General features: G+C 38.8%; 1 protein-coding gene and 1 long non-coding RNA gene across 3 annotated transcripts in view; both read right to left on the bottom strand.

Moving 5' to 3' along the window:
- Positions 1-15,286, bottom strand: part of LOC113416542 (sodium channel protein type 2 subunit alpha-like) — a 61,603-nt gene extending 46,317 nt beyond the window's left edge. Inside the window, exons 1-9 of one of the 2 annotated variants that reach the window (XM_026674489.2) lie at positions 15,202-15,286; positions 11,852-11,980; positions 10,630-10,721; positions 9,085-9,321; positions 7,395-7,458; positions 6,128-6,269; positions 5,504-5,710; positions 3,111-3,392; positions 1,313-1,609 (exon numbers count right to left, since the gene is read on the bottom strand). In XM_026674489.2, coding sequence (XP_026530274.2) covers positions 1,313-1,609; positions 3,111-3,392; positions 5,504-5,710; positions 6,128-6,269; positions 7,395-7,458; positions 9,085-9,321; positions 10,630-10,721; positions 11,852-11,980; positions 15,202-15,272 — 1,521 coding nt within the window. In that variant the 5' untranslated portion in view covers positions 15,273-15,286. Of the gene's footprint in view, positions 1-1,312; positions 1,610-3,110; positions 3,393-5,503; positions 5,711-6,127; positions 6,270-7,394; positions 7,459-9,084; positions 9,322-10,438; positions 10,531-10,629; positions 10,722-11,851; positions 11,981-15,201 lie in introns of both variants that reach the window. The other variant, XM_087949794.1, reaches the window with a different exon arrangement.
- Positions 15,287-18,254: 2,968 nt separating this feature from the next.
- Positions 18,255-22,999, bottom strand: part of LOC148133148 (uncharacterized) — a 45,973-nt gene continuing 41,228 nt past the window's right edge. The window contains exon 3 of the long non-coding RNA XR_015746522.1: positions 18,255-18,273. This is a non-coding gene — a long non-coding RNA (uncharacterized LOC148133148). The remainder of the gene's footprint in view (positions 18,274-22,999) is intronic.

The following is a 22,999-nucleotide window of genomic DNA, read 5'->3' as shown; positions in this document are numbered from 1 at the left end:
TTCAAAATGATTCTTTCACCGAGAACAAAATGAAGGTTCTCCTGATCCTGGCATGGAGGGCAGGATAGTAAGCCAGGTAGATTTCACCTTCCATTCTGCCCACAATGGTCTCCACCCAATCATATTACCTGAGTTTAAATTTGTGTAGCTCCACACAAGTTTATGTCTATATACGTAGAGATGCACACACATACAAACAAAAAACAAAAAAAAAACCATGAGCATATCAATATACAGGCTCAGTGTAGGAAGTAAGATTTACTGCCTTTGTGCCATTTTTTGCAAAGCTGGTTTCTAGGAGACCTGCTGCCTCAGGAATTGGCCTTAGTAGGCTAAGTGCCACAGAGCATGGAAGAATGCTGTCTATGGTCATGGAAGTGCCTTTTTGTTAAGGAAAGGCAATGAGACAGATACCAGTGGGAGAATTAAAAAGAGACAGGAGCAACTGTGGCAATGGAAGAGAGTTAAGTAGGAGTGCACAATTTTGGGGGATTGAGTAGCACTAGCACTAGCACTTAGACTTACATATCACCTCATAGTTCTTTACAGCTCTCTCTAAGAGGTTTACAGGATCAGCATATTGCCCCCCAACAATCTGGATCCTCATTTTGCTGACCTCGAAAGGACAGAAGGCTGAGTCAACCTTAAGCTGAGTCAACCTTGAGCCTGTCAGGATCGAACTCCAGACTGTGGGCAAAGCTCACCTGCAATATTGCAATCTAACCACGGCGTCACCACGGCTCCTGCCACATTGTGTGGCCAGGGTTGCCTTCCCAAAAGCAGGAGACCCAGATAAAGGGGTAAGATCAAGAAAAGTTTACTCCAAATGAATAAAGTTAGTGGAATTTCACCCTTTTTGTACGTTAAAAATCACATTAAACAGCTGGGGGTTTTTTTTTGAGCAGCTCTAAGGTCCATGCGGGCACTTCTAGAAACAAGGTACATAATGGATCTTTTAGGCAAGGAAGAGCAGGAGCAAATCAAAGATAAAGGAGCAAAGAAGACGCAGGTGTTTGCTAAGCATAAATTAAAGGTAAACATGGCAATAAACACTTTTGCATTTAATTTAACTTTAATCTTGTTTTCCTTTAAATCGCATTGTGTGTGCATGGTGTTTGCAAATACATGCAGCAGAAGTCAGACCATTTATTTTTGTGTGGCTCAGGGTTAAAGCCTGGAAAGGAGCAATATCGAAAGCATATCCAAGATGCAGAGGCATTCAGGAGTTGGATTCCATACTGGAGACCCATCATGCCTACGCTATTTAAATCTTCCTTACACTGTCATCGGTAGTTGCTTTATCTATTATCACCTCTGGGAGAAGCTGTCCTGTAGGCGACAGGAGTGCAGGGGGTCTTCCTACCAAGGAAACCACCCCATTGCAGTCCACGCTGCTCTGCATCTTCCCATTCATTGGAAACATGGTCTGACTAATGTTGCTGCTGCGGCGGTCGCTATGACTGCGTACAACAAAATAGGAACCATTCCGGCTTCCGTTTTCTTCAAAGGTGCTGTGCTCACTATCAGCATCTGAGCTTCCTTCGGCGGTTGGGCCTTTGAAACTGGAGAAGCTGGCCCTGCTATTGCGCCTTGTGGGAAACAGCATCGACTAAGGAGACAGAAATTGAATCATCAAGTGAAAACCTGTAAATTGCATACACATCTCAGTTGGATAATGCTAGGCAATAACTTTTGAGAGGAAAAGTACAGTTGATTTTAGGAAGTATGATATGATCCAACTTCTAAATTGATTTCATGGGGATCAGATATGCTTCCTAGGGGATAAAGGAATGCAAGTTTGACTCAAAAATGGGGAAGTGGAACCACAAGCCATTATAAAAGTCCTGGCAAAGAAGAAAACATAAGAAATAACAATAGCACTGAGACTTATATACCACTTCACAGTGCTTTACAGCCCTCCCTAAGTGGTTTACAGAGTCTGCCCCCAACAATCTGAGTCCTCATTTTACCCACCTTGGAAGGATGGACGGCTGAGTCAACCTTGAGCCTGGTGAGATTCGAACTGCCAAATTGCAGTCAGCCAGCAGTCAGCAAAAGTAGCCTGCAGTACTTCACTCTAACCACTACGGCTCTTAGAAACTCTAAACATTCAAATATTGTTTTCTACCACCTCCTCTTGCCTCCAAGGATACTGTCTATAATATCAACTTATCCTTTATTTGTGAAGGTAATCATACAAATTGAGAACAACCACTATTTTCATTTTCTAGAAATACCTATATGGCTGTGTGAGGCTTATGGGCTTTCTTAGGAACGTGGTTAATAATGCTTTGAAATATGATAGCTGTTCTATTTTTAAAAATTAAAAGAATGTTTAAGAAGTAATCAAAATCAACGTGGGCCAATAGTTCAACACATATGACAAGTAATGTCCTTGGGCACTATTCTTCCCCACCATCCCAAATTTCAATAACAGCTAAAAGGTCCTTCCAAACACATCAAATTTACTGTATCAAAGGCCTATCAATAAAGCTCTACACATATTACTAAAGGAAAATTCAACTATAATCAGTGGTTCCATTGAGATGATAATCTCTAACTGGTAGAATCCTTGTGCTACCAAGTTCTTATTAATGTCATGAAAATGTCCACACAGTACATTTAAATAGGTTATATTTTGCTATCAGATACATAGCACCGTTCTGTCTTTCCAATATAGCAACAAAGATCCTACTGTATGGGTCCCCAATCCCCGAGCTGGTCCATGGCCTTTAAGGAACCAGGCCAAGCGAATGAAGCGTCATCTAGGTAGCATGTGAAACCACACTACCAGCACCGCTCCGGTCCATGGAAAAATAGTCTTCCACGAAACTGGTCCCTGGTGACAGAAAGGGTGTGGACCGCTGCTCTACTGTCTTCGTTAGAAAAAACTTATTCCTCTTTCCCCAAATGTCGTACTATTACCTCTACCTCTTTTCTAACTGTTCGGCTTTCTAAGAACAAAAAGATACTATTGTTTTTAACTTCCTCAAGTTACTGCAAGTAATGACAAGAACCTGAAGGACACAATCTGTCTTTCCTTTCTACAAAGTGTCACTCAGGCCCTCATCTGCAACTATTTGGATAGATATACCCACAAGATATCTGACCTGGTATGGAGAAATGACCCGGTTTTCATACGTGAGTCTATTCCCTTCCAAGGAAAACCGAAATCCTGTCCTTCGGATGCTACTATCCGATTCTGATTTTGGAAACATTTTGCTGTTCCCTCCAGGCTCGCCGACAGACAATTCTCTTTCCCGTCTTTTTTTCCTTCGGTTTCTTCTTTCTTTAGCACTTTTGGAGCTGGAAAATTCTGAAGATGTTTCGGAAAGTCTTCCAAGAGCACCGTCATCCCTGAAATCTTTACAAGCCGCCGCTGCCACCAGTGCCTATCGTATGAAGGGATCAACTATGTAAGTGCTCTTCACACAGTTTAATTATTTAGCATGGTGCTTATTACTCCAAAAGAACACAGCTTGAAGTATACAACATCATTGCATGTATCAAAATATTAAGCAAATGAATACACACCAAAATAGGGGCTCTTAGTCTTTTTGTTTCATGGATCCCTTGACACCTATGGATACCTTCTTAGATAAATGCCTTTAAATGTATAAAGTCAAGTACATCAATAGATACTGCATTACAAAGGAAACCATTATACTCAACTACAGGCATCAAAATATTTTAAAAACAGCAATATGGAATACAATATATGTGCATCATTATTAAGCCATTTAATCAACACAAGCTAAGTTTCAGTTAAAATAAAATTACAATTTTTCCCTAGTGAAGTTCATGAACCCCTTGAAATTTATCAGTGTGTTAAGAATGCCTGATATGCAGGCAATCCTCGACTTACAGCAGTTCATTTAGTGACCAAAGTTACAAGGGCACTGAAGAGAGTGAGTTAGGACCATTTTTCACACTTGCAACCATTGCAGGTGTCACTGATCAAAATCCAGACACTTGGCAACTGATCCATATTTATAACAATTGCAGTATCCCAGGGTCATGTAATCCCCTTTTGCAACCAGTCAATAGGGAAGCCAGATTCACTTAACAACTGTGTTACTAACTTAACACCTGCAGTGATCCACTTAACAACTAAGGCAAGAAAAGACATAAAACAGAGCAAATCTCACTTAACAAATGTCTCACTTAGCAACAGAGATTTGGGGCTCAGTTGTGGTCGTAATTTACTGCCTGTAAATATTTAGCTGATATATAATAATGAGAATTAGAATCTAGCCTGTGTGATGTGTGCTAACTCTGTGTGTATCATTAAATAAGCCAAGGCTCTGTATTTCATATTTCTGTACGTAATATTGTAATAGTGTTCTCTCCATCAACATGAGCACCCATCTGGTTCTAAAACTCTGGGAACTCAATCCCATCCTTATGAGGGGCAACAATATTAAGTAATGCCCTTAATTTCCTGTCATCTTTGTTGGTGTTGCATCTGTACTACAACTGTTATTTGACAGATGTCATATGATTCATATCAGAGGTGGTATTCAGCAGGTTTTGACCAGTTCTGGAGAACCGGTAGCGGAAATTTTGGGTAGTTTGGAGAACCAGCAAATACCACCTCTGACTAGCCCCACCCCCATCTATTCTCTGCCTCCCGAGTCTCAGCTGATTGGCTGGGTCTTCTTTTGTTGCCCTGCACAGGAGAATGGATCTGGAAAGCAGGTTAGTGGGGTGGGGAGGGAATGGGGATTTTGCAGTAACCTTCCCCCAGGAGTGGGGAGGGAATGAGGATTTTACAGTATCCTTCCCCTGCCATGGCCACCAAGCCATGCCTACCAAGTCACGCCACACCCACCAAGCCACGTCCACAGAACCTGTAGTAAAATATTTTGAATCCCACCACTGATTCATATGCTTTCTATATGGTTGAAAAAGGCAAGTCATAATGAATCCAGATAGAACTCTATTTTTTTATAAAACATACCACATCAGGCACTGGTGTACAAACATGTACAGATAGTCCTCAACCTACCAACCCAATTGAGCCCAAAATTTCTGTTGTGAAGTGACATGTGTTAAGTGAATTTTGTCCCATTTTACGACCCTTCTTGCCATTGTTGTTACTCATGAAGTTGATGAGTAACACAGTTGTTAAGGGAACCTGGCTTCTCCATTGATTTTGCTTGACAAAAGGTGATCACATGACCTTGGGACGTAGGAACGGCCATAAGTATGAACCAGTTGCCAAGCATCTAAATTCTGATCACATGACCATGGGGATGCTACAAATGTTGCCAATGTGAAAGGCACTTTTTTCAGTGCTGTTGTGACTTAGAATGGTCACTAAATGAACTGTTGTAAGTCGAGGACCATTTGTACCTCAAAAATGCAATTGATTTCTTAAATACCTTGAGATTAAAAGCAATACTGCTTGGGGGTCCCACACAAGTCCTTCTAAAAGGAAAACGCTTTGTATAGTTCCTACTTATCTATCTTTACTTTTCTTGAAGATTTTAGACTCCAGTACCTGCGCTTCCTCTTGTTGCCTTTTCAGATGCTCAAGCATTTGCTGGTACTCTGTCTCCTTTCGCAGAGCTTCCTCAATAGTAGCTTGATTTTGCTCATCGTAGGCCATAGCTACTACTGCCAAGATCAGGTTGACCAGGTAGAAAGAACCCAGGAAAATCACCACGACGAAAAAGAACATGTATCCTTTGCCAGCAGCCCGCAAGGTCTAGGAAACCAAGCAGCAATAACTAGTTAGTAAACAAGTGAATGTTAAAAGTTATGTGGGTATCTATCTCTCTATATTTATACATCTTCTATTCACGTTGTCTCTTAAATATACGGAATGAAGAAAAAAGTCTTGGATCTGTTATTCAGCAGTATAAACATTCCCCCCCCCCCCGAATTTAATACATGTTGTATTCAACTCTACCACCATGTATTACTTGTTTAAAATTGGGTATGACAATATCAGGGTTTTCAATGCTGCATGTGAAGTTTAGCTGTTTCTCTAACAACATGGTTCATAGCAATTCTTCATCCAAGACATATTCACAATAGGACAGGGTGGTTTATTTTTCTGTTCTGACACTTGCATAAACAAGTTTTGGTCCTTTCTCACAATTAAAAGTGTTCTTTTTCTCACCTGTTGATAAAGGTTTTCCCAGTAATCCTGAGTCATCAGCCGAAAGAGTGACAAGAAAGCCCAACTAAAGCTATCGAAGCTTGTATAGCCATAGTCCGGGTTTCTACCAGCTGCTATACATTTGTATCCTTCTGGACACTGCCTATAAAACAAGATGATGAAATGAACATTTTTGCACTTTTTTTTTGCACATGGAATATGTCTCAGAGCAAAAGTAAAGGAGTAACTGCATTGTGTACCTCAAAATACTGAGATGTATAATAACGCAAACTGTATGGAACAGTTGAGAATAAAACTTTATAGTTTTTAAACTTATTTAAATATCCTTGAAGAATTCGGTCTTTGAAAATTCTGATGAATTCTAACTGATCCCATATCCAGGATTAATATGTGAAATTACCTCTCAAATTTTACACTTCTTCAAATCAATCAATCAATCAATGCATCAATCATCAAATGCATTTTACAATGCTTGTTTTGGACTAAAATAGTTTAAATTTCATACTTCTTCAAATCAAATCAAATGCACCAGTCAGATCAGAAACATCAAATGCATTTTACAATGTTTGTTTTGGACTAAAATAGTTTAAATTTAATACTTCTTCAAATCAAATCAAATGCACCAATCAGATCAGAAACATCAAATGCATTTTACAATGTTTGTTTTGGACTAAAATAGTTTAAATTTAATACTTCTTCAAATCAAATCAAATGCACCAATCAGATCAGAAACATCAAATGCATTTTACAATGTTTGTTTTGGACTAAAATAGTTTAAATTTCATACTTCTTCAAATCAAATCAAATGCACCAGTCAGATCAGAAACGTCAAATGCATTTTACAATGCTAGTTTTGGACTAAAATAGTTTAAATTTCATACTTCTTCAAATCAAATCAAATGCACCAATCAGATCATAAACTTCAAATGCATTTTGTTATTCAATTAAAGAAACCAGATCTTCATACTAAACCAAACTTTTATTTAGGACTTAACATTAACTGGGCCTGTAAAACAAAGTAGTTCAGTACCTAGAATATTCTTGCCATATTATACAGCAAAGAGGAAATATTAGATTTCTCCCATTTCTTCCCTTAAGCTACAGCTTTCTGTATAATGTTCCATGATGCTGGAAAGCATCCCCAAACTTCTGCCACAGCTTCTGCTCAAATATGTTAGCACTTAGTGCAAAGTCGTTGATGGGCTAGCAGATTTAGTTACTAATATTTTACTACTAATATTGGATTTCTCTTCTAAACTATACTTACCCAGCATCTGTGCTATTACCACAGAGCAAGGCATCCTTTGCACCTTCCAAGAAGTAAAAGTGTTCTGGTAAGGAAAAAAACAAAACACCTTATGATATTTTCATGCATATCATAGTCACAATTTTCCGTTTGTTACAGAAGGCATTTTCGCACTAAGAGCCACAATCCTACCAATCAAATTTGTCTTATGCGCAAAATGACTATGTCTTACTTGTGTTTGTGATGTGTGTAGCCTCTACAACTCTCTTGCCCAACCTTAAAGCAGTCCAAACACATCTGTAAGGCATGAAGATGGGGAAATAAGATAGACTAACATAGTGATAAGTTAACAGTGAGCAATCTGTTGTTCTACCTTTAACAGCAACTTGTTTCTAATGTATGCAAATGTAACTGTGGTCTTGTGACTAGGCTTGTATGGGCAGGGATGGGATCTGACCGGTATAACTACCGGTTCTGTTGCTCTGCGTCACGCGAGTGCAATTTACGACCTGCTGAGCTGCCCGGACAGCTGAGCAGCGCTGCGTGCGGGTGCACAGTGGTTGGAAAAGCCATTTTTTCCTGCTTTTTCAGCCGCAGCTGTGCCGCGCAAAAAAGCTGCGGTTGAAAAAGCAGGAAATAAAAGACAGGTGAGAGCCCGGGAGGGCAGGTGGGCCAAAACAGCAGCAGACACAGAACCAGTTCTGTGTCTGCTGCTCTTCAGAACTACCGGTTCTACAGAGGTGGACAGAACCGGTAGAATCCCACCCCTGTGTATGGGAGAAGACAAAGCAGTTAGGAATGCAGGTTAATTGTTTGTGTGTGTGTGTGTGTGTGTGCATGTGTATTAAATTCAAGGAAGTTGACTAGCCTGATTATATCATTATATTTCCTGAATCCATGCAATTCTTTTTTATTATTATTATTTAATATCGTTACTTTTTTGTAACAAAAAAAACCCCTTAGAAATCCATGTGATTCTGTAAATGATAACTAAAATCTGATTTTCAAGATGAAGTATTGCCGGTGTGTGTACATGAATTACAAACAACATCACTATCGGGAAAGGAGACAACTTGATTGAAGGGAATTTGTTGATTTTCTCTAAATAGAGCACCCCTAGCATTTGCAAAGAGTTTTACTTTTTCTTTTGACGTTGCAACAGAAACTACTAATTAATTAATCTATCTCTGTGACTGAGGATTTAGATTCAAATACGAAACATGAGTTATTGTTTATTTATTGCAGTTTTATAATGCAACTCTTATTTGAAATGGTGTTTTTACTAACAGCACTGATCTCCCTTCATTTAAGCAATTCATTTTCAATGATACTAAATGAATTAAATTTATATGGTAATTGGTCCAGAGAAGCCACTAAATAAAATTAGTGCAGAAAAAAATATCTTAGATTAATTATTATTACATCATCAACTCTATTGCCAGTCAATGTTGAGCAAACGGTGTTTTCACTTTAATCGAAAAGACCACAAATTAACTAAACATTGGAAAATAGACTGCCACCCAGTGGAACAACTGAATGATGGTAGCGTGATGTGAGGTTGATTCACAGCAAGACTTTTGATTCAACACATATTTTCTGAATTTAGAACGGGCCAAATACATCAACTGGATTTATGGCAAAGCTTAGATTCATATCCAAGCACTCTAGTGAATTAGTATCGTTGCTGCTGCTGTTGTTATTTCAACATTACCTTTATTTTCAATATATTTAGACCACATGAGCTCAGTTCCATTGTAGTATTCCATAAAGCGTGGATCTTTATAAGAAGTGTTAGACAGGGGCCAAAGCAAGCATTTATGCTTCAAATGACCCATAAACAACTGCAATCCTACTAGTGCAAACACACTCAGACAAAACAGAGTCAAGATCATAACATCAGAAAGCTTCTTCACTGACTGAATGAGAGCTCCTACGATTGTCTTCAGGCCTGAAATAGAAGAGAAAGGCATAATCCCAAAATTAGCTTCGGTTCGATCTCTAGGTATTGGCAACTGAGATGAATTAAAATGTTTCATGCAAGCAGTTCCTAGTTTTGAAAGTCATCACTTTTTCGCTAAACGAGAAAGCCTTCAAACTCTTGAGACATGAAATATTTTTTTAAAAGGCAACTATGCAGGAATATAAAAAGCATCATCACCTAAACAGCTATGCGACTGGAAGCCAGCACGTTTAGTTATTCTTACTTTGCATAGAGCTAATGCAGGGGGTAGGCAACTGGGGGTGGTGTGTGTGTGTGTGTGTGTGTGTGATAATTTTAATTTTGAAAGCATGGGTTAATTACAGTCACAAACATTTGACATGAGAAGACACCCATTTACCAGAAATCAAATTAGCCCTTTTTCCCCAGTATGTTCTCTGTGATCCCAGTGGGACTTGAAGTGTTCTTATTATTCCATAGAACATTAAAAAAAAAATGCAGTTTTGCTTTCAAGCATCATGGTTTTATACATATATAAAAAGGATTTGTTAAACACAGCCAAGCAGGATGGCAAGCTAGGTAAGTAGCAAAGGAGGTGTCATGGGCAAGTTGGTGACCATGTTACCTACCCCTGGTCTGATAACATAAGGAAATTTTTTTACCAATAGTAATTTTTTTCAAGCATGACTTAACAGAAACATCTTTCAAGCCAGAAAGTGGTTTGGAAGGTAAGGCTTCCTAAGCTATATTCATGCAATATCCATGCAGTTCCTTTATTAGCATATTATTATTAGAAGGTGTACTAGCAATCTAATTTTCTAAATGCTAACATCCTCATTCCCAAATTATTTCCATAAGCAAAGTCTACCTGAATATGAAAAGTGCAACCATTTTTCATATTGTTGTATGAAAGAAAATTAACTATGTTCATGTGCAACATACATAGTTTTCATTGCTATCTCATGCAAAAATGTGTTAAACTCCAAGGCTGATGTCTTCACCACAGCAAGAAACAAAAGAATTGTTTCTAGGTAAATAATCTGGATTAGCAATTAAATGGGCCAAACAGATAAAACTGCAGTTTTGATCAATTAAAGTCAGCCTCTGGGTTTAACCTAGCTCTCACCTGGGATGACTGATATTGTTTTCAATGCCCGGAGAACTCTGAATGTTCTCAACGCTGAGACATTACCCAGGTCCACAAACTCTGTCACATATCTGTAATAGGGGAGTTCACACACAAACACAATGACAGGATAAAAAGGAACAGTTGGACAGGTACAAGGGACCTAACACCTTACACCACTTACATCTTACCTGGGATTACAGAAATAGTTTTCAAAGCTCTCAATACTCTGAAAGTTCGAAGAGCTGAAACATTGCCTAGGTTTACAAATTCTGTTACATACCTGTAGAATTAAACCACAGTTATTCAGAGTTGAGGTAGACTTCATGGTACTTACCTGGGTATTTATTTGAACTAAATCCTTTTGGTAATTAAATTATAATTTAGTCTGAGTGATTTTGCGTTCAGCACGTGGAGTGGAGAGTAACTCCCACCGGGGGAAAAAAAACTAACTGAATGTGTGTAAGTTTGTCAGTACTGTCAGTGAAACATTTGCTAGCACATTTGATATCAATGATTAAAGACGTTTTACCACTTATATATGGCACTAGTTTTGTTAGCAGATTGAAACTTAGGTGTCTGGATTTCCATGCCTGTGTGGATGTATTGTGGTGGAATAAAGTGCCTCTTCCTTATAAGGGAGCTGCATTCAGCCCTATAAAATGCACATATACAGAAACTGTCAGTGCTTTGTTGGAAGCCTCATGTACTTACAGTTGTTTGTGTGATCAATAAATTAATGTACCACTTTCAAAGTGATATGGATTATTTAAATGAACAATTTAGAGCCATGAGGGTATATGTGTATTGTATGTGTATGTGCATGTATATGTCTGTATTTCAGACCATTTGAATCAGTTATACCATATTATTGCTTCAACAAATGAAGTTTGATATTTAAGAAAAAGGGAGGAAAACTGGATTAAATACAGCAATTCATCCTTTACATTCAATCTGCTCCTACACTTCCAGAATACCTTGTGAAGAAACATGGATTGGATTTCAGGACAACCCGTTTTGCTGATAGAAACTATTTTACTGGTAAAGGGAGCTAATTATGACCAAGAAAAACTGATCACAACTGAACTAAACATGAGATTAGTATGGCTTTGTTGTAGTATCTGGGGACAGCTTTTCCATTCTGCTCATGCAGTGGGAATTTCCCACAGATTCTTTCCACCTTCTGGGATTCCTGCACCTATCCCAGAGCAGTGGTTAGGGGAGGGGGGCATGCAGGGAAATTTTTCTTGCCTATTATGCCCATTCCACTAAGAAAAAGCTATTTGCAATTCATAAAAAATACAATTAATGTATGTCAAAATTGTCATGCAAGTGCAATATTAGTGACACTGGTTTTTTAAAAATACATACGTCACCTATGTTAAAAAAAAAAAAAAAAGGCTGAATACTTACGCAAATGAAATGACGAGAAAATCAAGCCAATTCCAAGGATCTCGAAGGAAAGTAAACTTATCTATACAGAAACCTCTTGCAAATATTTTTATGAGGGATTCAAATGTATATATTCCAGTGAATGTGTATCTGAAGGGGAGAAAAATCCAAACTTGTCATTCCCACAGGATTTAGTATTTACTACTTGTTTTATTATTGCCTCCTTTTCCTTTTATTTGTTACCTTCCAATAATGCAGAGATTACTGCACTGAAAATGATAATTTTTCTCCCCAGCCCTCCACTTTCATTCCAATTTCTGCTCCAAAATCTAAGGGCAGGAACATTCTCTTTATCAAAAAGATTATACTACTGGATTTTTAACATTATTTTTATACTGAGCTTAAAACACTACTGTAGATATACGTTTCATTAAAAGTTTTAAGACATAAAGATTTAACATAACTTTAGACACAATGCTAGAGGGCTGTTTTAAAATTATGTTGAAGTTTTAAAGAGTACCAATGTACCAAGTTTTTACAGGAAGGTAAGGTTCCTTCTTATTTGCTAAATAAGAAGGAAGATATATTAGTAGAAGGAACATATATTAGTTTATTACTGAAGTGACAGACTAGTGATAAAAATATATCAAAGCCCTTATTGTTTTATGGAAGCATATTTTGGAATATGGAAGCATGTTCTATTTTGGACATGTAATTCTTCCATATTTCTCTCCATAAATTCCATGAAATTTGGTTGGTGAAACTTCCTTTTTTCCTTGAATATGTCATGACTTGTCTCCTAATGACACCAAAATCTGCACTTCCACATGACAGACAAGAGCTGCAGCGATGGAGACAGGGGGGAAAAAATCCATTTTTATCTTCTGAATTTTTTATTGGAATGTTTAGCATTTTCAAATGTAATCCTTTTCAAGATACATATGAAAGCTTATGTATCTGATACTTTTCACATGAACACAAGGTTGTGCATTAAGTGCTGCCATTTGTATGGTAACAGCTAAATAAACAAAATGAAGGACCAAAGTGAGTTTTTGAAAAATAAATCAATCTAAAGAATAGCTTTCTGAAATAAAGAAATGTCCTTTACAACAAAAGATGTATGGTTACTGTAATTATATTTGAAGCTTAAGGAATCCATAAGTTTCTGTAAACTGATACAAAACTGAGCTGTATGAAATTCGATGCATATTATTTGTATTGCTTTCTCAGTGAAGTTCTATTTTGTTTAATTTTTTAAAATACTTTTAGAAATGTGTTAAAAGTTTGCACCTGTCTACCCTTGCAGTAGATTACAGATTAAAGAGTTTATACGTATTTGTCAAATGTACATGATACATAAATAAATAGAACTATTAATGCAAATTGTCCAAGTATCTTTTTAATGCAAATTTCCCTGCTTTCATCTTTTGATATACTTTTCCTAAAGATTTCAACATAATGCATGTGCACACCAGTTTCAAGACTATGAAATGTGGTGCTGAATATTGTTCACAAAACTATTCACGGCAGAATTGTTTCCCTTCTTATGGAGTTATAATAAATATTGTACCTGTCAATGAGGATTTATTCTAGCTGGTGTACAGGTAGTCCTCGACTTACAACAGTTCGTTTAGCGATCGTTCAAAGTTACAACAGCACTGAAAAAAAGTTAACTTAAGACCATTTTTCACTGTTACAACCTTTGCAGCATCCCCATGGTCATGTGATCAAAATTCAGGTGCTTGGCAACTGGTTCGTAAGTATGACCATTACTGTGTCCCAAGATCATGTCACCACCTTTTTCAACTTTTTGACAGGCAAAATCAATGGGGAAGCCAGATTCACTTAACAGTCGTGTTACTAACTTATCAACTGCAGTGATTCACTTAACAACTGTGGCAGGAAAGATCGTAAATTGGGGAAAAACTTACTTAACAAATGTCTCATTTAACAGAAATGTTGGGCTCAACTATGTTCATAAGTCGAGGACTACCTATATATAATAGGAGCTCTAAATCAAAAACTAAATGGAAAAAATCTTCCTTTCCTACCATTAGCCAAACTATCCTGAGCAATGTCTATTGACAGATGCAAACACTGAATTTAAACCATTACATTTCTATTCCAATGAACATAATTTTCAAAGTTTTCAATGTGGCTCTATCATTAAAACTGCATTAAAGGAGCTGCATTTTTTTTTCTTTAAAAATGTAAATTGCATTAATAAAATAAAGGTGAAGTTTCCCCTGTCCAGCTGTGTCTGACTCTAGGTAGCGGTGCTCATCTCCATTTGTTAGCCAAAGGAGCCAGAGTTGTCCAAAGACTTTCCATGGTCATGTGGCCAGCATAACTATATGTCAAAGGAGCATGGAATAGCAATAGCACTTAGCAATAGCTATAGCACTTAGACTTATATACCGCTTCACAACCTCTCTAAGCAGTTTACAGAGTCACCATATTGCCCCCAACAATCTGAGTCCTCATTTTACCCACCGTGGAAGGATGGAAGGCTGAGTCAACTTTGAGCCTGGTGAGATTTGAATTGCCAAACTGCAGGTAGATGGCAGTCAGCAAAAGTAGCCTGCACTACTGCATTCTAACCATTGCACCACCGTGGCTCATGCTGTTACCTTCCCACCAAAGGGGTGCACATTTATCTAATCATATTTTATCTAATCAAGCATAAGCGCACCAACGTGCCTACCATCCCTGTCCTATTGTTTCTCTTATTCTTTTATTTTTCTTATATGTACCCATTTCATATATTCACAACTATGTATACACTTGTACTTATTATCTTGTAAACAATTGACAAATCAAATAAATAAAATAAATAAATAAATAAACATATTTACATGCTTTCAAACTGTTAGATGGGCGGGAGCTGGGGCAAGTAATGGGAGCTCTCCAGCTGCCAAGCTCGGCATCTTTAACTGCTGAGCCATTGTGTCCCATTAAGTTGCATTAATAGTCTAAATAAAAATTGTACATGGTATATATCTACTAATGTTCTGAAAAATGTATCACTGGCTCTTCTGGCTGAATTACTGCTGTGAGTTGCCAAACAGCTGATCAGAGTACCTGGCATTGTTGCTGAACTCTGTTTTTAACTGACTCACAAAATTCCAGAAAATTTAACAATTGGTTCTTGCAAGTCAGTATAAACCAGCTCCAACACTACCACTTGGTGGTTTGTTTGTTGCTGGGTTTTTTTTTTTTTTTTTTGGGGGGGGGGGGGGGTGGACCAAAAGCAATCCATAAAACACCATATATATATTTTTCTTGCTGTAAATCTACATCACTGCCTAGATACAATATTATCACATGACTGTCTATATATGACTAGGAAAACAAACAAATCATGTACTTACTCTACCATCTTTGACCAGTCAGGAGGTTCTTTCAAAGTCATGAATACACAGTTTGTGAGAATAGTAAACATAATAAAGATGTTGAATAATGTTGGATTATGTCAAGGAACATGTGACAAATTCTAGACAAATATTTACATCTACCAATTCATTTCAATATATGTCTACTCAAAAGTAAGTCCACTTAATTGAATGAGATAAACAGGCATAAGTTTATTCTCTAAATAGCAATAGCATTTAGTGCTTGCTCCATAGTGCTTTACAGCACTCTCTTGAGCGATTTACAATGTCAGCATATTGTCCCCAACAATCTGGGTCCGCGTTTTACCAACCTCAACTCCAGATTGTGGGCAGAATCAGCCTGCAATACTGCATACAATGTCACCAATGTATCCATGTTTTTTAGGATACTGGTTTATAAAATATTCAGTGTATGAAGATGAATTTAATTGAAAACATATCTATAAATTCCACATAAAAATGTCAAAATTTATCTCGAAAGTAACATAAAAAGTTTTACTTCCAAGATAAATACAGTTTTATTCTATTGGTAGAAAATCAAAAGGAATCTGGTAACATCTTTTACAACTGTCGAATTGTATTAAAAAGCATAAGCTTTCATGAACTATTGGTTACTTCATCAGATACTCAGGGTGGCCACAATAAGCCGAAGAAAAGAAAAGAAAAGAAAAGAAAAGAAAAGAGAAGGAAGGTTATTCCAAGTCAAATGATATCTACAAAGAGAAAATTTTATCTATTTAAATAAGGATATAATGTTACCAAAGTAATCAAAATTAAGGAAGAGCATTGTACATCTCTCTGACAAAGGAAACTGATGCTGCTGTTTAAAAAGCAGTTTCATAAAAGAAAGCTTTACATTACTATTGTTGTAAAAGGATATGAATGAACTAAAATTTTTATAGAAATTTTTCTAAGAGTACTGAAAGGACTCAGCATGTATAAGGCAGGTGTGGCACTGAATCTGAAGATAGTCTTCCCTTTATTCAATACTATAAATGTCTGACAAGAGAGAACAAAACAATTAAATGCAATGTTGTAATCATGTTGATTTTCTTTCTTTAGTTTTAATGTTCCAGATAATCATGGTTTTCTATTATGAGAAGGAGTCACTATAAGCCATATGCTATTCCTTCCCTTCATAATTGTGCAAAAGGAGTTTTCAAAACTTTTGAATTTCATTTTACACTAAGCACAATTCTGTATAATATTCCTGTTGTGTATTCATTTGTTTCTAGAACATACTACCAGCTTTCCTTTTAACGAACAATTATACTGGGGTTCAGTTTTAAATGCATAACCCTTAAATACTTACTTTGCATTTTTTTGTGATAAATGCCACACCGTTGGTGTGTACAAAGCCTACCATTCCTATTCTAAGAGTCCTCCAAATTACAACATATTAAAACTGTAAAATCATCAGCTTGCAAAATCTTAATAATTACCACAGGATTAATGAGACTCAGAAGCACTAAATCAGTTAAAAGCCTGGGCAAAGACAGCATCTGTTGTAAATGAACGGGGAAGATTTCCAGGCTTTTATATCTCTTGTTGCCTATCTTAACTATTTTTTTAGTATGCCATAGTGACGTATCATATCGTATGATAAAAGTAGAAGTGTTCCAACTTATCAAATTCTCCTGGTACATTGTTATGAGATGAATACACCCTCTTTAATTTTAAGGTAGGAGCATGGTGGCTCACATGGTTAGGACTCTGGGATGGAAGTTAGCAAGCCCATGTTCGAGACCCACATGCTGCCCTGGGCCAAGACTGAGCTCCCACCCTTCACTCCAGCTCCTGCCAGGGACATGAAAGGAGTCTCCTGAGCAGCAGTACATGTTTCTGACATGAGTGCAATTTTAAAGGTAACTGCATTTTTTTGATCTGAATTGTAAACTATGATTGTCATTGTATGATAATTTTATTGACAAATGGCAGAGTGTACAATTCCAGTAAGCGTCGTATTTCCCATTTGCAGTATGATTGTATGTAAATCCACACCTATGGCAGCTGGTTGAGAAATTTTCTACTCTTAGAATAGGAATGGTAGGCTTTGTACACACCAACTATGTGGCATTTATCACAAAAAAATGCAAAGTAAGTATTTAAGGGTTACGCATTTCAGTTTGCCACAAGGAAATATGGCAAATAAGACATCAATTTTCCACTTCAGTACAAATGCTAGTTAATTAAGAAAAAAGAATAGATTTGTGGGTCATTTGTTATAATGTTCAAATAACTGCTAGACAAGATGCATTCACTAGTCCAGGGGTCTCAAACTCGATTTCATTGAGGGCCGCATCAGGGTTGTTTGACCTCAGGGGGCCAGAGTGGGCATGGCCAGCTCGACATCACTTGTATCGGGGGTGCCTGTGGTGGCCCGAGTGCTCTGTCAGCAAAAACAGGCTCCCGAGCTCTGTTTCCAGCTGTGATGGCCTCCTTCAACCCTCTGCCAGCAAAAATGGAGCTCGGGAAGGCTGCCTTCCTGAGCTCTGTTTTTGCTGGCAGAGGCACTGCAGGCCGGTTGTTCACTGTTTCCAGGGCAACCCTGTGGGCCAGGTCTAAGCACCCCACGGGCCGGATCTGGCCCACAGGCCTTGAGTTTGACACCCCTGCACTAGCCAAACACTGCTAGTCAAGGTTATGCATAAGACTTGTTTCATACACATTACACAGCACATATATACTCATTTACACACGCTGGTTTTAATCTTTATGAACACTTACTTTTTTATTTGCATAATAAGGGTCCAGGTCTTCCAAGGGCTGAGATACAAAGTGAGGAGGAATGTCTCCATAAATAAAAGGCAATGGCTTCCCTGCTTCCAAATCAGTATTTGGCTTTGGCTTGCTTTCATCGTGGTCTTCCTCCTTTTGCTCTTGATCTACTTTTTGTTTGGCTTTTTCCTCAGAGATCCTTTGCTCAATTGCTGCAAGGGACTCCTGAGTGAATCGGAAGAAGCAATCGGGTCCTGGTAGGGCAAGCAGTGCATGTGCCATTTTTTCATTCTGCAAGTTTTAATTACTTTTTAATTCCTATGAAAGAATGACCTACGAGAAGGAGGGAAATCATAAAAGAGTTTTAAAAAAACAAAACAGCAGCAACAACAAGAGGTTTTGTGTGCCTCTGTGTGAAACTCTTCCAAACTGCAATAGGAAACTAATCAATAGATTCCTGGCCAGGCAAATATGAACTCTTTTATTTTTATTTTTTTCAGATTTTCCAAGTAAAGTTAGGATTAAGGTTGTAAAGTTCAGTGCAAATCAATGGGACATGGTGCAGTAATCTTTAATCATCTACATTCAAAATCCAGACTTGAAATTTTCTGTTAGTTAAAATAGGGGTGGGATTCTACTCGTTTAATTTAAAATAGGGGTGGGATTCTTCAGAACAGGTAGTTCTGAAGAGCAGCAGACACCTAACTGGTTTGGTGTCTGCTGCTGTTTTGGCCCACTCGCCCACCCGGGCTCTTACCTGTCCTTTATTTCCTGCTTTTTCAACCACAGCTGCTTTGCACGGCACAGCTGCGGTTGAAAAAGCAGGAAATAAGGGCTTTTTCAACGGCTGCGCACCCACACGCAGTGCTGCTCAGCTGTCCGGGAAGCTCAGCATGGTGTTAATTGCATGCGTGCAGCGTGTGTCAGGCGCACACATGCACGAAGCGCCCATGCGCCCACGACACAGAGCAACAGAACCAGTAGTTATACCGGTCGGATCCCATCCCTGGTTAAAATGCCATTTAGACATAATTGATACTAAAGCCTTACAACATTCAAATCATTATCAGAAAATTCTATGTAGCGTTTGTATGCAGCTCATCTGAACTATTTAAGTATTTGCATGCAGAATCATAATATGCAGGAATCTTTTTCTTGTTCTAAAGTTGCACAGCAAGAAATTCCACTGACAATCAATAAAGAAATTTCACACCCACAACCCTTCGCCTTCATCTATTGTTTAGTAATGCAAAATATTTATCAGGCTGACAGAGTAGCTTTTGGATTGTAAACTGACCTTATATAAGCTGCTGTAGCGGCCCTTTCCATTAAAAAGGGAAGAAAAAAAGGGCACAGGTATAGACAGATCTGGCCTTATGACCATAATGGGAATGACCACATGTTCACCTTGTTTAATGATCCTTACCCCTGCCCTCCCCAATGTGGTCGTTAAGCAACTGTGCTGATCATTATGTGGAGTATGGTGTACCTCAGTGGTGGGGGAGACGCTGGGAGGCCTAGCCCAGGCTCAGGCACACCTCCCCCAGGCCTCCCAAGGCACTCCACACCCCAAGACACTCCATACTCCACTTCCTGTTCCTTGAGGTCCCTGTAGGTCAGGGCTGTCAAACTCCTGGCTCGTGGGTCGCATGAGTCACACGCTGACCCTCGTTTTAGTGAAGGGGGGAAATGTCCGGATACGTCATGCTTCCGTGATGTGAGTTTGACCCTGTAGGTTTTGAGAGCTCCCCCAGGCAATGTTTTCACAAAAATCAAGATCTGGACCACAGAAGCCGGTGGGGACATAACATGCACCAATATGTTATTTGTAAATGATGTAATTCATGAAATTTGCATGAATTGTGCCATGATGCAAATAATGCAGAGCTTGCAATTCTCACAGCTTATACATTAATATCGTGATATATGTGATGTCACTCCGTCCCCGCCATTCTGGAAAGTGCAAAATGTTCCATCTCAGCTGTAAGGGAAAAAGAACGCATTTGGCAAGTTGTAACTGCTTAGATGCCAAATGTAGCTTAAGTTTTAAACAGCCTAAGCACCTACAAGGATGATCATTATTTCTGACAACAGGAACACTGAAAAGAAGATGAGGGAACCATACAACGCACAGCATCGCACTGCACTTTGCTGAATGCAAATCAAGCATTTGTGTGAAAGGAGGTCCCCCCCCCCGCCAATGCAAATAGCAGGTGCAGCAGAGCTGGTCCAATCAGAGAAAAGGGTCAAAGCTTGCTCCCTTCTCCAAGCACTTGTTACTTATTTTAAGAAGCTGTTTTAATAATTTCTATATTGTAAATAATGTTTAATTTAGCCCTGAACCACTGAATAGTTAATATACACCACGCTTATGTGCACACACAGTATAGAGCAAGTCCTGAACACAAAGGAATTAACTTAGAACTCACAATTGTGTTGCATGTGTAGCTTTCCTAATGCCTCTATTTTTACCTATGCGCCAATGTAAAAGAAAAAGGAATATGGAAACACCATCCACCTAAAATAAATATTTATTTTAATCAGTCCATGTAAATTTGGCATACATTAAGCAAACTTTTACTTGCTTTACATAAACCATTTGTACGTTTACGGTGTTTTATATATGTCAGGTCCATAATAATAATAATTATTCTAAAACATTATTCAGCATTTTACTCTCAAAACCTTTTCACAAAGAGGAAAACATAGAAAGAGGGGAAGATCAGACTGAGATCAATGTAGGCCAAGTTTGATTCAAATGGAGAACCAGTTTGATTTTCTGGTTAAGGCACAAGGCTAGAAACCAGGAGCCTGAGTTCTAGTTCTACCTTAGGCATGAAAGCCAACTAGGTGACTTTGGGCCTTTCTTTCAATGGGTAGTTTCTGTTGTCATTATGATTTTAAAAGAGTAAACACAGTTGATTGATAAGAAATGGCTTATGAGTGAAAGAAACGTTTTTGTGTTATCATTATATTCTCTGAAAAATGGTCAAGAAATCATAAATTCTGCCAGGGTATTTAAAATTATGAGCACAACTGTATACATTGGTATCTATTTTAAGAAAACTATAGTTTTGCCTTACTATCTGTTGAGAAGAAAAATAACCAATGTTAGAATTCAAAACTTGACAAGAAAGTTGTGTACTTGAGATGTGCAGCTATATAAAATGAGTGAGGAAGAAGGCAGCTGGTTTCCCCCACCACATTGTATCATTTTTATAACAAATGGTTGGTTTGGTTTTCATAAGGTGAAAGCTAGGTGTCCTACAAGTAGACCATTACTTAAGTATGAGCCAGCAGTCTGCCACAGCTGCTCAAAAAGCCAATGCAGTCCTAGGCTGCGTCAACAGAGGGATAGCATCAAGAAGAGGAGAAGTCATAATACCACTTTATACTACTGGTACGTGGGAGTAATGTGTCCAGTTCTGGCCGCCACAATAGGAAAAAGATGCTGAGACACTAGAAAGAATGTAGAGAAGAGCAACAAAGAAGGGTTGGAGACTAAATCACACAATGAATAGTTCAGGGAACTAGCCTAACAAAGAGAAGGCTTTGTGATGACATGATAGCAGTCTTCCAATACCTGAAGGACTGTCACAGGGAAGAGGGTGTCCATTTATTCTCCACAGTACCCAAGAGCAGGAAAAGAAGCAGTGGATGGAGGCTCATCATAAGAAAATCCTATCTGGAACTAAGGAGAAATTTCCTGACAGTGAGAATGATTAACCAATGGAACAACTTGCCTCTCAAAGTTGTGAGTGTTCCATCACTGGAGGATTTTGGGAGGATATTGTACAATGTTTTCTCCAGTAGAACTCCTGCCTTGGACAAGGAGTTGGACTAGAAAACTTCCGTAGTCCCTTCCAGCTCTATGATTCTAGGTCTAGTTCACACACGGTTTTTAGTTCCTTCAACCTTCCTTTCCTCAGCCTCATGTTTTTTAATCTTCTGGAAAGCACTGCTTGAAATGAGCCATTGCCATTCAATTAACGACAAGTGCTCTATCTGGCACTAAAATTCAAAAGTTCTGGCTGGCTTCCCTTTCGATTTCCATCTTGCTGTCTGTCTTGCTCATAGTAGGAGCTTCCAATCTGCCCTTCATCTTAACACTCAAATGTCCATCACACCCTTGTTCCTTTGCTTTCTTATTTCAACATTCAGCGTCTAGGCAAGTGCCACAAAGAAGCAAACATTAAGAAAATCAAGGTATTTCCCCCATGTCTGCACTGTTTTATTCCTTCACCCCAACAGAATAACGACATACGGAAAGAACTCTGGGTTATCATCAGTATGGTAGGAAGATGGTTTTTTTTTTTCTTCTTCTTCCTCAACCATACTCCCTTAAAACTTTACAGGTAATCCTTGCTTCCTAACCTCTTGTTTGTTACAGTTGTTACAGGCTGCAATTTGGGTGCTTGGCAACTAGACTGCCAAATTACATGTGGTTTTCTCACAAGGCTAGGGAACGCATCGAAGCCTTGCTATGAAGGCAGGGATGGGCTTCAAAAATTTAGCAACCGGGTTCTCTGCCCGTTGCTGGGTGGGCATGGCCATGGTGGGTGTGGCCTACTTGGCCTCCTGCACTACAGTGGGAGGGCTTTTTCCTTGAGCCTCCAGGAGGGTGAAAATGGGCCCCCCAGGCTCCGGAGGCTCTGTGGAGGCCAAAAACAGGGCTTCTGGACCTTCTGGGAGGCCCGTTTTTTGCCCTCCTCGGGCTCCAGAGGCTTTCTCAAGACTCCAGGAGACCCTTTCCCACTCTGCTCGGGCTCCGGATACTCTCTGGAGGCTGGAAACAGGATCATTTCCAGCCTTCCGGAGCCTCCAGGAAGCCCATTTTTCTGCCTCCCCCAAGCCTCCGTGAGAGCCCTGCACTTACCTGGGATCCAAAATGGGCCGCGTGGAGACTCCTGGGAGAGGAGGGGTGGGCGTGACCAGCCAGTCACGGCAACTACCGGTTCCGTAAACCACATGTAAAAATAACATCCGGTTCGCCCAAACTGGTGTGAACCGGGAGCAGCCTGCCCCTGAATGAAGCCACATGCAATTAGGACAAGGCATG

This window comes from Notechis scutatus, chromosome 1 (assembly GCF_049901735.1).
Source record: "Notechis scutatus isolate UNSWTSFEM ecotype Mainland chromosome 1, rNotScu1.2, whole genome shotgun sequence".
Taxonomy (NCBI): domain Eukaryota; kingdom Metazoa; phylum Chordata; class Lepidosauria; order Squamata; family Elapidae; genus Notechis; species Notechis scutatus.
Note: the sequence above shows the minus strand (reverse complement) of the source record. Positions and strands in the feature narration are given on the sequence as shown.